Raw genomic sequence first — 13,385 nt, 5'->3', positions numbered from 1 at the left:
GATTGAACCTAGGGGTACTCTACCACTGCGCTACTACACCTTTTTTTAAAATTTGGGACTGAGTCTTGTTAGGTTGCTGAGGCTAGCCTTGAATTTGAGATCTTCCTGCCTCAGCCTCCCAGATCTCTGGAATTACAGGCTTGTACCACCACATCTGGCTTATAAAGGTTTTATTTTATTTATTTATTTTTCTGGTACTGGAGATTGAACCCTGGGGTACTTTACCATTGAGCTAATCTCCCTCTTTTTTTTTTTTTTTTTTTTTTAACTTGCCCAGTTGCTGAGAGCCTTGCTTAGTTGCTGAGGTTGGCCTCAAACTTGTGATCCTGCCTCAGCCTTTTAGTAACTGGGTTTATAGGCATATGCCACTGCATCTGGCCTTACAATGGTTTTAAAAAGAAGTTTTAGTGCTTGCTTCGGCAGCACATATACTTAAATTGGAATAATACAGAGATTAACATGGCCCCTGTGCAAGGATGACTTGCAAATTTGTGTAAGTGTTCATGTTTTTGAGTGAAGGGAGGAGAAAAGGGTATGGGGGAAGGAATATAGTAGAGTGAAACAGGCATTATTACCTCATGTACGTGTATGACTGCATGACCAAAGAGATCCTCCAATATATGTAATAAGAAAAATGAGAGATTATACTCCATTTATGTATGATCTAGCAAAATGTATGCATTCTACTACGTACAACTAATTAGGACAAATAAAAAATTAAAAAGCTTTAGTGTCAGTAGTGTGCCTATGAAAAATTAAATTTTAATTTTCTTTTAGCAAAGACATGTTTTCTTGCCTTATTGGTTTGTTCTTTGTTTTATTTTATTTTTTTCCCTGCTTGCTGGGGTTTGAATCCAAGGCCGCTACACTAAGCATGGGCTAACTGTACCCCTGAGATATATCTTCAGCCCTTTTGGTATGCTACAGTGGGAATTAAACCCCAGGGCGATTCACCACTGAGCTACATCCCAGTCTCCCGCCCCACCTTTTTTTTTTTTTCCCCCATTTTGAGACAGGGTCTTACTAAATTGCTGAGACCCTATTTGAACTCCTGGGCTCTAGTGATCCTTCTGCTTCAGCCTCTTGAGTATCTGGGACTAATAAAGTACACCATTGCACCTGACTCTTCTGGAAAATCTTAAAGCATTTTTCTCTCGCCTTATAAAAAGATTTCAAAATGATTAGGTTTATTTGGTATGTTTAGTTATGTGGGAAATGTCAAATGAGAAGTGATGCTAAGCTTTCTGTAGGTTTTATTTTTGTTTTGTATCCTTATAAATACTTGAGAAGTTGCATAAAGTTCATGGAAATTTGTTAGTACTCTACTGTTCATGATATGTTTGCCTTGCCATAATATTATCAGTCATAATTTTGGTATGTTGTATGCCACAGAAATAACTGTTTACCACATGAATTCTCATTGGATCTTTGACTATTCTAAGTCTTACTTTATCATTCATAGACTATTTCTGATTTATTCTGATGTTTTCCTGGAAACTTTTTCAAAGAGTTGTAATCTAAAAGTGCTTTGTATTCAGAGGCTCATGGGAAGGGCTGACAGGTATATGTTTCTGATAACTTCTGATAATCATAGCAGTAATTGGACTGAATTCTAATGAAAGAATTTCATGAAACTGTTAACCCAAGATCAAGTAGAACAAGAATTAATTACCTGGGACTGGAAGAACCCATAAAAGATAAGGACAGTTTTTGTTTTGGAACATTGCTGATTCTTTAATGTTCTGTTTCCAGATTTAAGGTACTCCTTTTTGTTTTCTCTTAAGTCATCTGTAACTTAGAACAGTTTGCTAAAGCATATCTTTGTGAACAACAAGGAAACAATTACTTTTTCTCCTTTTCTGATCTCTCCATAATTCAGAAGCTTAGGGAGTATTCCTTTTTTTTTTCTAGTAATACGTTATTTGCATAAGTTCAGTAGGAATATGTTCTCCTTATAACAGGATACAATTGAGAACATTGGTTATATTACCAGGGCTTTGACTGGAATATCATTTGACAGTGATGTATAAAGTCAGATATGACCAGACAGCTTTAATAAAAGACCCAAAACTGACTTTATAAGCACAGGTACCTTAAAGTGCCCCTTGGAAATACTAGCCTGATGGTACCTTGCTTATGGGGTTCTGGTCTTTGGGCCTCATAAATGAGCAAGGTGGGTCCCTTCTTGGCTGTTCTGGAAATTTCAGAATATTTTTGAGACCCTCAAGAAGAGAAGAATTTCTTCAAATCTATAGACCAAAGGTAAAGTCTGGTGGCGAGTTTCACACTGGGCTCTGTGGACTGGAGAGAAAACTTTTAACAGGTTAATCTGGGGCTTAAGAGAGTATAGCTTTTGTGGTAAAGTGTTTGCCTAGTGTGCAAGAGGCCCTGGGTTTGATTGATCTCCAACATGACAAAAAACAAAACGAAGTCTAATCTGAGATTTCTTAAGTTCCAACAAAGCAAATTTAAAAAACCTTGTGGTCAGTTACCATTCTTGCTGCACCTATGTAAACATTCAGGCCTGATCTCAAAAGGTAACTATAGCTTATTTTATTTTGTAAATAAGAATGAAGGGATCTGGGTGTCGAAAGAAATCTTTGTTTCATTGGAAAACGGTGGTATATATACCCTGTGGATTCTACCACGTTCATTTTGCTAGTCCTTCCAAGTTTCCATTTCCTCTTATTTCCTCCAATATCTGGCTGCAGCTCTCCAAGTTGATGTTCCAGTTTTTCCTTCTGACTTGGCATAACTAAAACAGAACTTTCCCCCAAAGCCTTCCTTGCACAAGGAAGCTGGGTGACTTAATAGAAACTTCAGAGAAATCAGCAAGTGGATCATGTATAGCCTACCTTCATACCTTGGCTTTGTGAATAACTTAAAAAGTTCACCTTAACAGCTGGTGACATTAACAGAGGCATTCAACCTGCAATCCAGGGAAACCTGTCCGATTGTCATGGCTTGTCCTCACTCCTCCTGAAGGTGCTTTGAAACCACTATTTAGTAGTCTTTTTAACTGACCATCCTCTGGACTTAAAAATGAGTTTATGGCCAGTTGTGGTGGTTCATGCTTGTAAATCCCAGTGATTTGGGAGGTTGAGGGAGGAGGATTTCAAGTTTGAAGCCAACCTCAGCAACTTAGTTTTATCTGAAAACAAAAAGTAAAAGGGACTGGTTGTTGACTTGGTGGTAAAGTACCCCTGGGTTTAGTCCCCAATACTGCAAAAAAGAAACAAACAAATTGAATTTGTAGTTTAACCATTAGCCTCTGTTTTTCTTTTATTACCATAGAAATCTCCCTCATTAAATGCCTGACAGCTCATGCCACCTGGCAAATATTCTTTACTACTAGGTCCCAACAGATGATTCAGCTGGTCCTTAGTGAACAGAAGGTGACAGAATGAGAAAATTGACCTATATTGTTCAAAGGAAAGAAAGACATCTCTTTTTTTCTTTGAACTCGGGGAATATTGACTTTAATAAATATTATTGAATAATTTTTTTCTCTGACAGGTTTTTTTTTTTTTTGGTACTGGAAACTGAACCCAGGGTCACTTAACCACTGAGCCACATCCCCAGCCCTTTTTATTTTTTTAGGGCCTTGCTAAGTTGCTGAGCTGACTTTGAATTGTGATCCTCCCCTCCTGAGCTGCTGGGATTACAGGTGTGCACCACTGTGCTTGGCTGTAATACTTTTTAGGTCAACATTCATTAAAATTTGTGCTCTTTAGTATTACTTGAATTGCTTTTTATGACTATATTTAGGTAGATGAAAGAGTTACATATAAATCGAAAATTGTTTTCCATTAAAATTATTACTATAGTGGAAAAATTTAAAAATACACTTAAACCGAGAGAGAAAGACTCCTGAATCCTTGCTACTCAAAGACAAACACTTAATATTTTGGTATGTATTTATTGCCCTTATTGGGAAAATGCAGTATACTCTTATTAGGTGCTTTTTACACAGGGTCTGTTAGCGAAGGATGGAAAGCAAAAGAAATACAAGTGAAGGAAAGTACTGTGAATTAAATATTGTCTGTGTCCAGGCACTATGCTAAATGCTTCATTAAAAATTATTTTGAGGTAAACATTTCTTATTTTGAGGTAAACAATTCTTATTTCCATTTTCCAGAAATAAAAACAGAGATTTTGGGGCAAATGTAGTATGTTGTTGAAGGTTAGTCGTAGAGTTAGTACATGAGCCCAGGTCTCATGAGTTCAGTTTATATTATACCTAAGAAAACATAAATCAAATCATGTCACTCCTCTATTCTTAGCCTGTCAGTGACTTCCTGTCACATTGAGGGGAAAAAAATCAAAGCTCTTTCATTGGTTGGTTGGTTAGTTAATTAATTTATTTATTTACTTTTAAAAATTTTTTTTCATTAAATTTTATTTTTACAGACTGCATTTTGATTCATTGTACACAAATGGGGTACAACTTTTCATTTCTATGGTTGTACACAATGTAGATTCACACCATATTTATTTGCTTTTTGATACTGGGATTGAACCCCTGGAAACTACATTCCCAGCTCTTTTTATTTTTTATTTTGAGACAGGATCTCACTAAGTTGCTTGGGGCCTTTCTTGGTAGTTGTGGGGACAGGCTTCATACTTGGGGTCCTCCTGCCTCAGCTTCCTGAGTAGCTGGGATTAGAGGTTTGCCCCACTGTGCCTGGCTCCTTTTCATTAGTTTATAAGGCACTTGTTCCCTGCCCAGCTAGCTCTCCGACTTCATTCCTGTCACTTTCTCTTTGCTTTGTACTAAATGACCTTGCTTTTTTGGGGGAATGTGAGGGGTTTATGGTCTTGCTATGTTGCCCAGGCTGGTCTTAAACTCCTGGATTCAAGAGATCCTCCTTCCTCAGCTTCCTGAGTGTTGGGACTATGGGTGTGTGTCATCACACCTAGCTGACCTCCTTGATTTTTTTTTAAATTTTTTTTAGTTGTAGATGAACACAATACCTTTATTTTATTTTTATGTGGTGCTGAGGATCGAACCCAATGCCTCACACATGCTTGGCAAGCACTCTACTACTGAGCCACAACGCCAGCCTCTGGCCTCCTTTATTTTGCTAAAGCAAACTAAGCTTTGCATGTAGTTTCCTCTGTCTGGGATTCCCTTAGGTCAGATCTTTCACAGTCTGTCCTTTCACCACTTTCAGGTCTTTGACCAACTGCCATCTTCAAAAAGCTTTCCTTGACCACTTTATCTAAACTAGTAGCTTCTGTCTCTCATGTCTTTGCCTAGTTTTGTTTTTCTTCATGGCACTCAACGCTTTCTGACATTGTATTTTGCATTTATTTATTGCTTGTTTGGCTTTGGATACAAAAGCTCCATGAGGAGTATGTGCCCACAGCCTAGAACAGTGCCTGGCATATAGTGATAGACTTGAATATTTTCCTATGAATGAATGAATGATTGAAAAGTACTTAAGAATTCTTAAATGCAAAGGTAATTTAATTGTTTAATTAAAATTACCTTTGAAATAGTGACTTTTGAGGTATCCTTAAAGACTACTATGGAACAGACCAAAGATATTTGATACCAAACTTTAAACTTAGATGAAGATTTTCATCATGCACACAAAGCAGGTTATATTCTCAATTATTTGCTTTCCTTTTTTCTAAGTAGTCAAGAGATTTAAGAGAATGGTGATTTTTCAGATGTGTGTTGTCATCCTATTATATATCACAAATAATATTTTAGTGCCTCTTTGCAGTACACATTGCCATAGTACAGAAGTGTTTGTTTTGATGAAATTTGGAAATAATTATATATTCTTTACAACAAAGTTCTCTCACTATTCCAAAATACATAGTAAGCTTTTGCCCCCTGTTTTCAAAATTTTCAAAAGTTTATACCTCAAAAGTTTAAAAGGGGCAATGAATGTCCTCTACTTTTGATTCACCAGTTATTAATTTTTTGCCACATTTATCTGTTTCCCTTCCTCCTTTTCTTGGCTCTGGGACTTGTTCTTACTTTTGCTCTGTTATCACACACATGGATATTTATATACACAATGATTTTTTGTGTGTGACCACTTTAAAGCTATAGACATTATGACACTAGTGTTTAGAAATAGTTCAAACTCAGATTTCACTATTGTCAAAAAATGTCTTTTTTAGAATCCCCCCACCCCTTAAGAATCATATATTTCATTGGGTCGTAGTGACTTTTTAGTAATCTTTAAAAGGGTTCCCTTGCCATTTCCATCTCTTTTTGATGTTGTTCACAACATTGACATATTTGAAGAATTGAGCTTGAGAATCTGAATATTAGAATGATAGTTTTAGGATTAAATTAAAATTAAACATTTTGGCAAGAAAAATGCATGAAGGTTTTAATACTGAAGAAATTTAGATTGAAAAGTAAAACAAAGGGTACTTTTTTTCTTTTCTGCAGGATTCTGAACACAAGCAGTTTGCTCTGTGACTGTCATTTGAAGTGGTTACTTCAATGGCTGGTTGATAATAACTTTCATCATTCTGTGAATGTAAGCTGTGCACATCCTGAATGGCTAGCAGGGCAAAGCATCCTGAATGTGGACCTGAAAGATTTTGTCTGTGGTTTGTATTTTTGTCTTAAAATTTTGTGTATTACATACTTAACTGTCTTAACAACAGAATTAAAAAGAAAAAAACCAAAAATGCTTTCTCACTAGCATATCTATTCCCATTTTTCTGTGTTGTTCTCCAACCTGTTTCAGTATACATCTTGATATTTTTATAATCATAGGTTAAATTCTTGATTTAATATTTCATAAGCAGTTTTCCCTCTGTCTTAACCACCCCCAGTGCTAGGGATCAAACCTAGGGCCTCGTATATCACTCTACCATTGAGCTACGTGCCCCAGTCCACCTCTGTGTAGTCTTTATTTTTTGAGATGGGTCCCACTGTGTTGTCCAAGCTGTTCTTGAATCTGGGCTTAAGTGATCAAGTGATTCCTGCCGAATCAATAAGTAGGATTTTCTTTTACATTAATATTTATTGTAGATCTTGAAAAGTGCCACAGGTATTCTAAAAAAAGAACACTAGTTTATATTGTGACCAGCAGTGTGTGTCATCAATGCTGTAATTATACATGTACAGCAATTTTTATGTATAATAAGGTACTGATTTCATGTGTTTTATTTTTATGTACCTTAAGACTGAAGGGGCAGGGTTTTTTTTTTTTTCTTCTTTTCTCTTTTTTTCTTGAGGGAATGGACATAGTCATAGACAAGGTGTCTTGATTCTGATACATATAAATTCTAGTATAAATCTGTATTCTTTTCAACTTGGAAAGTTTTCCTTTACATTTAAGTTTCCTTTAAAGAAGAAGGAATGATTCTTAGCTTTACATGGAACATCCCTCAGCTTCCATAGGGGATTGGTTCCAAGATCCTTAGATGTTCGTCCAAAATTGCAAAGTAGTAGCATACAAATGTAGTATCTGCATACTGATTAATTCTAGATTATTTATGATACCTAATGCTATGTAAATGCCATATAGTTGTTAAACTGTTTTATTTAAGGAATAATACTTAGGAATAAGAACAAAAGTCTGTATGTGTTCAAAATAAGCATAATTGTTTCCTGTTATTTTTTATTTTTTGATCCTGGGGATGGAACCCAGGAGCATTTTACCAGTAAGCTATGCCCCCAGCCCTTATTATTTTTTATTTTGATATAGGGTCTTGCTAAGTTGCTTAGGGCCTCACTAAGTTACTAAGGCTTGCTTCAAACTTGAAATCCTCCCTCCTCAACCTCCCAAGTTACTGGGGTTACAGGTGTGCACCAATGCTCCTGACTTCCCCTGTTATTTTCATTCTGCCATTGGTTGAATTATTGGATGCAGAGCTTTTGGATATAGAGGGATGACTGTACAACCTTTATATTAGTATATCTGTCTTGAACATCAGTAGTGTTGGTGTTACGTTTGAGTACTTTCATATTTCCAGATCTAATTTTACAATCTACTTAAAGTTACTTGGGGTATTTACGAGTTCAGGCCCACAAACTACTTCCATCATTTTTATAAATTTTAAAGAAGGAAACAAAGAATCTAATAAAGATTAAATTCTGCATACATTACTGCACAATTCTTTTTTGATTTTAGTATTAAATGTGGACATTTCTCTTGTATTTTATGCTTCTTTCCCACTTATCACTTTTATGGAACAGTGAAATATTATTCAGTAAAGATAATAAAGAATTCATATGCCAGCTTCTCTGAATCAACCCAATAGCATTACTGTTTATGAATCTGTATAGTTGATTAACCAGTCCTACACCTGTCTAGTTGTACATTTGACATATTTGGATTTTTTCACTATTTTAATGTTCAAAGTTATTCACAGAGTACTTCTAAGTATTTTGTATTATTAACAGTACTCTCTATGAAATGGAATAAGTATGTTTTCTATATGAAAATGTGCCATTTTCTATATTGGCACAGAAAGGATAGTAGTTATTATATACGTATCTTATACATACAAAGAAAGGGGTAATAGAATTAGAACTTGTCTTGAAATTCTAATATAAGGTTTCTTTTTTTCTCCACTAACTGGTGATGTTTAAGAAATACATTCTAAATGTCAGGGATAGTAAAACTGGAACCTTAGGTTAGGAACTAGATAGTGTTCCTATCTAGGTTCTGCCAGTGACTTAATGACTTTGAGCAAGCCACTTGACTTTTCTGTATTTCATTTTCCTCATCTTTAAACAAAGGAATTGGACATCAGCTCCATAGTCTTTTTCAGCCTTAATATGCCACTGTGTAAATTAGAACTCAGAGTTTACAGTATTTGTTTTAAAATTGAATCTAAAGAAGCCCAAGTAAATAATTGACATGGCTACTGCTGCATTTTTTCCCCCCGCAGATGATTTTCTCAAGCCACAGATAAAGACACATCCTGAATCCTCAGTTGCTCTGAGAGGAGTTAATGTGACTCTAACATGTACTGCAGTGAGTAGCAGTGATTCACCCATGTCCACTGTGTGGCGCAAAGACAGTGAAATCCTGTATGACGTGGATATTGAAAATTTTGTTCGTTATCGGCAGCAAGCTGGAGAAGCTCTGGAATATACTAGTATTTTACATCTTTTCAATGTGAATTTCACAGATGAAGGAAAATATCAGTGTATTGTTACTAATCATTTTGGTTCCAATTATTCTCAAAAAGCCAAACTGACTGTGAATGGTAAGGAATTATGCTCCTTGACTATTTTTTAGTTTAGATGGATTTTTCCTTCTAAAAATTGAACAGTTTTGGAATCTCTTGACCAAGAAATTTATGCTAAATTTACTAACATTTGGGGGACTCTTACTGATATTGTCTTTGGAGTTGTGATAATGTATAGAGTGGGTGGGGCTTTTGCATTAGATAGCCTATCTACTTTGCTGTCCCTAACTGATCTTTGGTTGAGGGATAATTCCTTGGTACTAGGAAACACTGTTTCCCTGTACTTTTGTGCTTTTGGAAACATTCTTTTGAAATTCTCAGTTTTCTTCCTTAAAACCATAACTCTCTTCTGAAAATCATAAAATTTATTCCTGATGCTGTTCACAGGACCTTACAACTGAGAATGTGTAGGCTATTTCTGGGTCCAGTGATCAGTATTATTGTCTGACTATATCACAAAGAATCTTTTGAAATTAATGCTCTTTCTGTGGCTGTAGAAAACTTCTCCAAGATAGCTTTATCTATTGGCTATTATATTGAATAACCATTTTAGATTTTATGCATCCAAAAGATGTATTTGTGTTTTCTGTGTTTCTTAATGAGAGTTTTAAAGGTGTGTATGTATGTGTGTGTGTATATATATATATACACATATATATAATATATATATATATATATATATTTTTTTTTTTTTTTTTAAACATGCAGTTCCCTTGACAACTATGTTGATGTTAGTTTGGAAAGTACCATTTAACTTCATACATGTGAGAGTAGTATTAAATATCAAATTCTGAAATATGGAATTCAGAAACATTTGTGGCCTTCTGATTTCCCTATTTCCGTCAGGACAATCATAGGCAGGTCACATGTTCTAGAAGAGTTAGTTGTCACTGTGCTCCAAATATTCTTCTGAGTTTTTGAGAGGAAAGTTGGCTTTTAAAGTTGCAATGACTTCAATCTGGAGAGCATGTTTTCTCAAAGAAATGGAACATTTCAACAATTGATATTTTGCCTATCAGATTGGTGTGTGTGTGTGTGTGTGTGTGTGTGTTTTTCCCTCTGCCTACTTTTTCTTAATGATCTTTCTTGGAACAGAGATGCCATCTTTTCTGAAAACTCCAATGGATCTGACTATTCGAACTGGTGCCATGGCCAGATTAGAATGTGCGGCAGAGGGTCACCCTGCACCTCAGATTTCCTGGCAGAAAGATGGTGGTACTGACTTTCCTGCAGCTCGAGAAAGACGCATGCACGTCATGCCTGAGGATGATGTCTTCTTCATTGCCAATGTGAAAATAGAGGACATGGGAATCTATAGTTGCATGGCGCAAAATATAGCAGGAGGCCTCTCAGCAAATGCCTCACTAACAGTTTTAGGTACTTTTACTGCTTCAAGTATCCCTAGTATATTGGAAGCTATAAGAATTACTTTTGGTCTTAATGGGCAAGAAAAATAATTTTGAGATTTCAGTTGTGATTTTTTACCTTTGTTATTATTTTGTCACTTTATTCAAGTTATTTCAGCCTAGGATTAGTGGGTCAGATAACTGAAATCTGGGAGAATGCTGAGGGCAGAATTAAGGTTATCACATAAATTGAAAATTCAAATTCCTTTATTTTGTCTCCCTCTGTAATTTTTCTACGTCATGTATTTTTTTAACTTCTAGTAAGTTCACACTGAAAGCCCTACTTTTTTTCTTAGAAATATTCTAGACATTCTCTAATACTTTACATACTGTTTCACAAAGAACATAATTTAATTATTTTTCCCTTGTTAATTAAAAACATTAATATAAAATATGACTTGTTTTCTTGTTAGATTTTCCATTTTCCCTCTACTATGTCTCTATAATCCTATATTATGGCAAAACGTTTTTTCCTCAATTATTTCCCTAACCAGAATTTTTGTTTTATTTCCTTTTTTCTTATTAAGAGTCCTTTTCTTCACAGAAATCAAGTCCAAAGCAAATTCTGCTTTCCAGTTCTGTATTTCCTTAGAAGACAGGGGTTTTAAAAGAAGTTTGTTGACTTGTTACTTGTTTAATAAGAAAAATAAGTATTTTAAAATTTTAAGATTACAGAAAATTAAGTCACTCAGATTTTAGCATGTTCTAGACATTTTTTTACTCATTTTTATGTTTCCATTTAATATTGTATTGCAAGGATTACCCTGTCTTTAAAAGAAAGTCTTCATAAAGCATCATGTGACTCTATTTTTTTGCTAGATTTTTAGATATTTTCCTTATATTTTTAAATTGCAACTGACTTTGTAATAAATACCTTTGCATATAACTTTTTTAGTTCCTTGGAATAGCATGCCCAAAGTAGAAGTATGGAAATGAAATTTAGATTTTGGAGCATTGGTTGTTTGTTGTGCAGGGAGTCAAATGCAGGACCTCATACATACTAAGCAAGCATTCTACCACTGAATTGCACCCTAGCCTCAAATTAAGGTTTTTTTGAGACTTTTGTTTTTCTGAAACAATAACTTCTACTCTTCCCATCAATATATGAAAGTGCTCATTTCATTATATCCTCAGAAGTCAAATTCAGTAGAATTTAGAGAATAAAATTGTCTAGCTTGATAATTTTAAATGTTTTCCTTTTAGAGACACCCTCATTTATTAGACCTCTGGAGGACAAGACAGTAACCCGAGGTGAAACAGCTGTGTTACAGTGCATAGCTGGAGGAAGTCCTGCTCCACGCCTCAATTGGACTAAAGATGATGGACCACTGCTGGTGACAGAGCGACACTTCTTTGCTGCCGCTAACCAGCTTCTCATCATTGTAGATGCTGGACTGGAAGATGCTGGGAAATATACCTGTATTATGTCTAATACCCTTGGGACAGAACGAGGCCATATTTACCTAAATGTTATTTCATCCCCCAATTGTGACTCTTCTCAGAGTAGCATTGGGCATGAAGATGATGGTTGGACCACAGTTGGCATTGTTATTATTGTTGTAGTCTGCTGTGTTGTGGGCACCTCTTTGATCTGGGTCATTGTTATTTACCACATGAGAAGGAAAAATGAAGACTATAGTATCACAAACACAGGTGAGTGGTACCCAGATGATACCTATGATTTATACTCGAGTCAAGAACGTAGTATAGGATTTATTGTCAAGTACAAAAACTAAGGAGTTACGATACATTACATCTGATATAGGTGTAAGGAAGTTTTTCTGTTAAAATGTCCAATTTTCTTCCTATATGAGGAATAATTCCATCATAATTTTTTTGCAGGGGAAGAGTGGTGCCCTTTTTCCCCACCCCCTGGCCAGTTGTATCAGAGTAGAGCATATTGACAAAATAGTGTTTGGAGTGTTGGCTTCAACTGCCTAACTTTATTTGAAAGTTACATGTGTCTCTTTTACAGAGGAGCTCAATTTGCCTGCAGACATTCCTAGTTACTTGTCCTCCCAAGGAACACTGTCTGAGCCACAGGAAGGATACAGCAACTCTGAGGCAGGCAGTCACCAGCAGCTTATGCCTCCTGCCAGTGGTTATATACACAAAGGCAATGATGGTAAGGATGTTTTGTTGTTTATGCTTACAACTTCAATCTCTCCTGTTAAGTTTATTTTCTGGTGTACAGTTTCCCCATTAACCTGAAGTAATATTTTATTTTTTATTTTTGGGGATTTAACCCAGGGTGCTTTGCTACTGAGCTATATCCCCAACCTTTTTTAATTTTTGAGACAGGGTCTCATTAAGTTGTTTAGGGCCTCACTAAGTTCTGAGCTTGACTTTGAACTTGTGATCCTCCTGCCTCAGCCTCCCAAGTCACTGGGATTACAGGTCTGTGCCACCACACCTGGCCCTGAAGCAATATTTTAAAGTACTCAGTGAAAACATTTAGCCTCATGCAAAATAGGATAAAAGTTGACCAAAGTCTTAATAAGAGACTTTTCAGGGATAAGCGTCCCTCAGATCACATCCAGGGAAGTTTGTTTCTCCTACTGACATGTAGATTATTAGTGAAGTTTAAAGTGTAACAGTGGTTCTCATCATATAATGAAGAACGTCAGAGAGATATAAAACATTTTCTAATTAAACGAACTTGACTTCTCAACACTACCTCTTACTCCTCCTTATTTCTCAGTCCCTCACTCCCACCAGGAGTGACAAAACATGGGAGATGAATGAAGGAATAGAAAGACTGGATTCGATTCCTAGTTCTTCCTGTTACTAGGTCTGTGATCA

General features: G+C 35.8%; 1 protein-coding gene and 1 non-coding gene across 4 annotated transcripts in view; both read left to right on the top strand.

Annotated features, from left to right (window-relative positions):
* Lrig2 (leucine rich repeats and immunoglobulin like domains 2) overlaps window positions 1–13,385 on the top strand; it is a 55,005-nt gene that overhangs the window by 32,294 nt on the left and 9,326 nt on the right. For all 3 annotated transcript variants that reach the window (XM_047546819.1, XM_047546828.1, XM_047546811.1), the window contains exons 12-16: window positions 6,416–6,579; window positions 8,875–9,195; window positions 10,273–10,554; window positions 11,787–12,236; window positions 12,559–12,708. In XM_047546819.1, coding sequence (XP_047402775.1) covers window positions 6,416–6,579; window positions 8,875–9,195; window positions 10,273–10,554; window positions 11,787–12,236; window positions 12,559–12,708 — 1,367 coding nt within the window. The remainder of the gene's footprint in view (window positions 1–6,415; window positions 6,580–8,874; window positions 9,196–10,272; window positions 10,555–11,786; window positions 12,237–12,558; window positions 12,709–13,385) is intronic.
* Window positions 408–511, top strand: LOC124968346 (U6 spliceosomal RNA). The gene has a single exon (XR_007105683.1). It is a non-coding gene; the product is annotated as a U6 spliceosomal RNA (small nuclear RNA).

This window comes from Sciurus carolinensis, chromosome 1 (assembly GCF_902686445.1).
Source record: "Sciurus carolinensis chromosome 1, mSciCar1.2, whole genome shotgun sequence".
NCBI lineage: Eukaryota > Metazoa > Chordata > Mammalia > Rodentia > Sciuridae > Sciurus > Sciurus carolinensis.
This window is presented reverse-complemented; position numbering and strand designations above follow the sequence as displayed.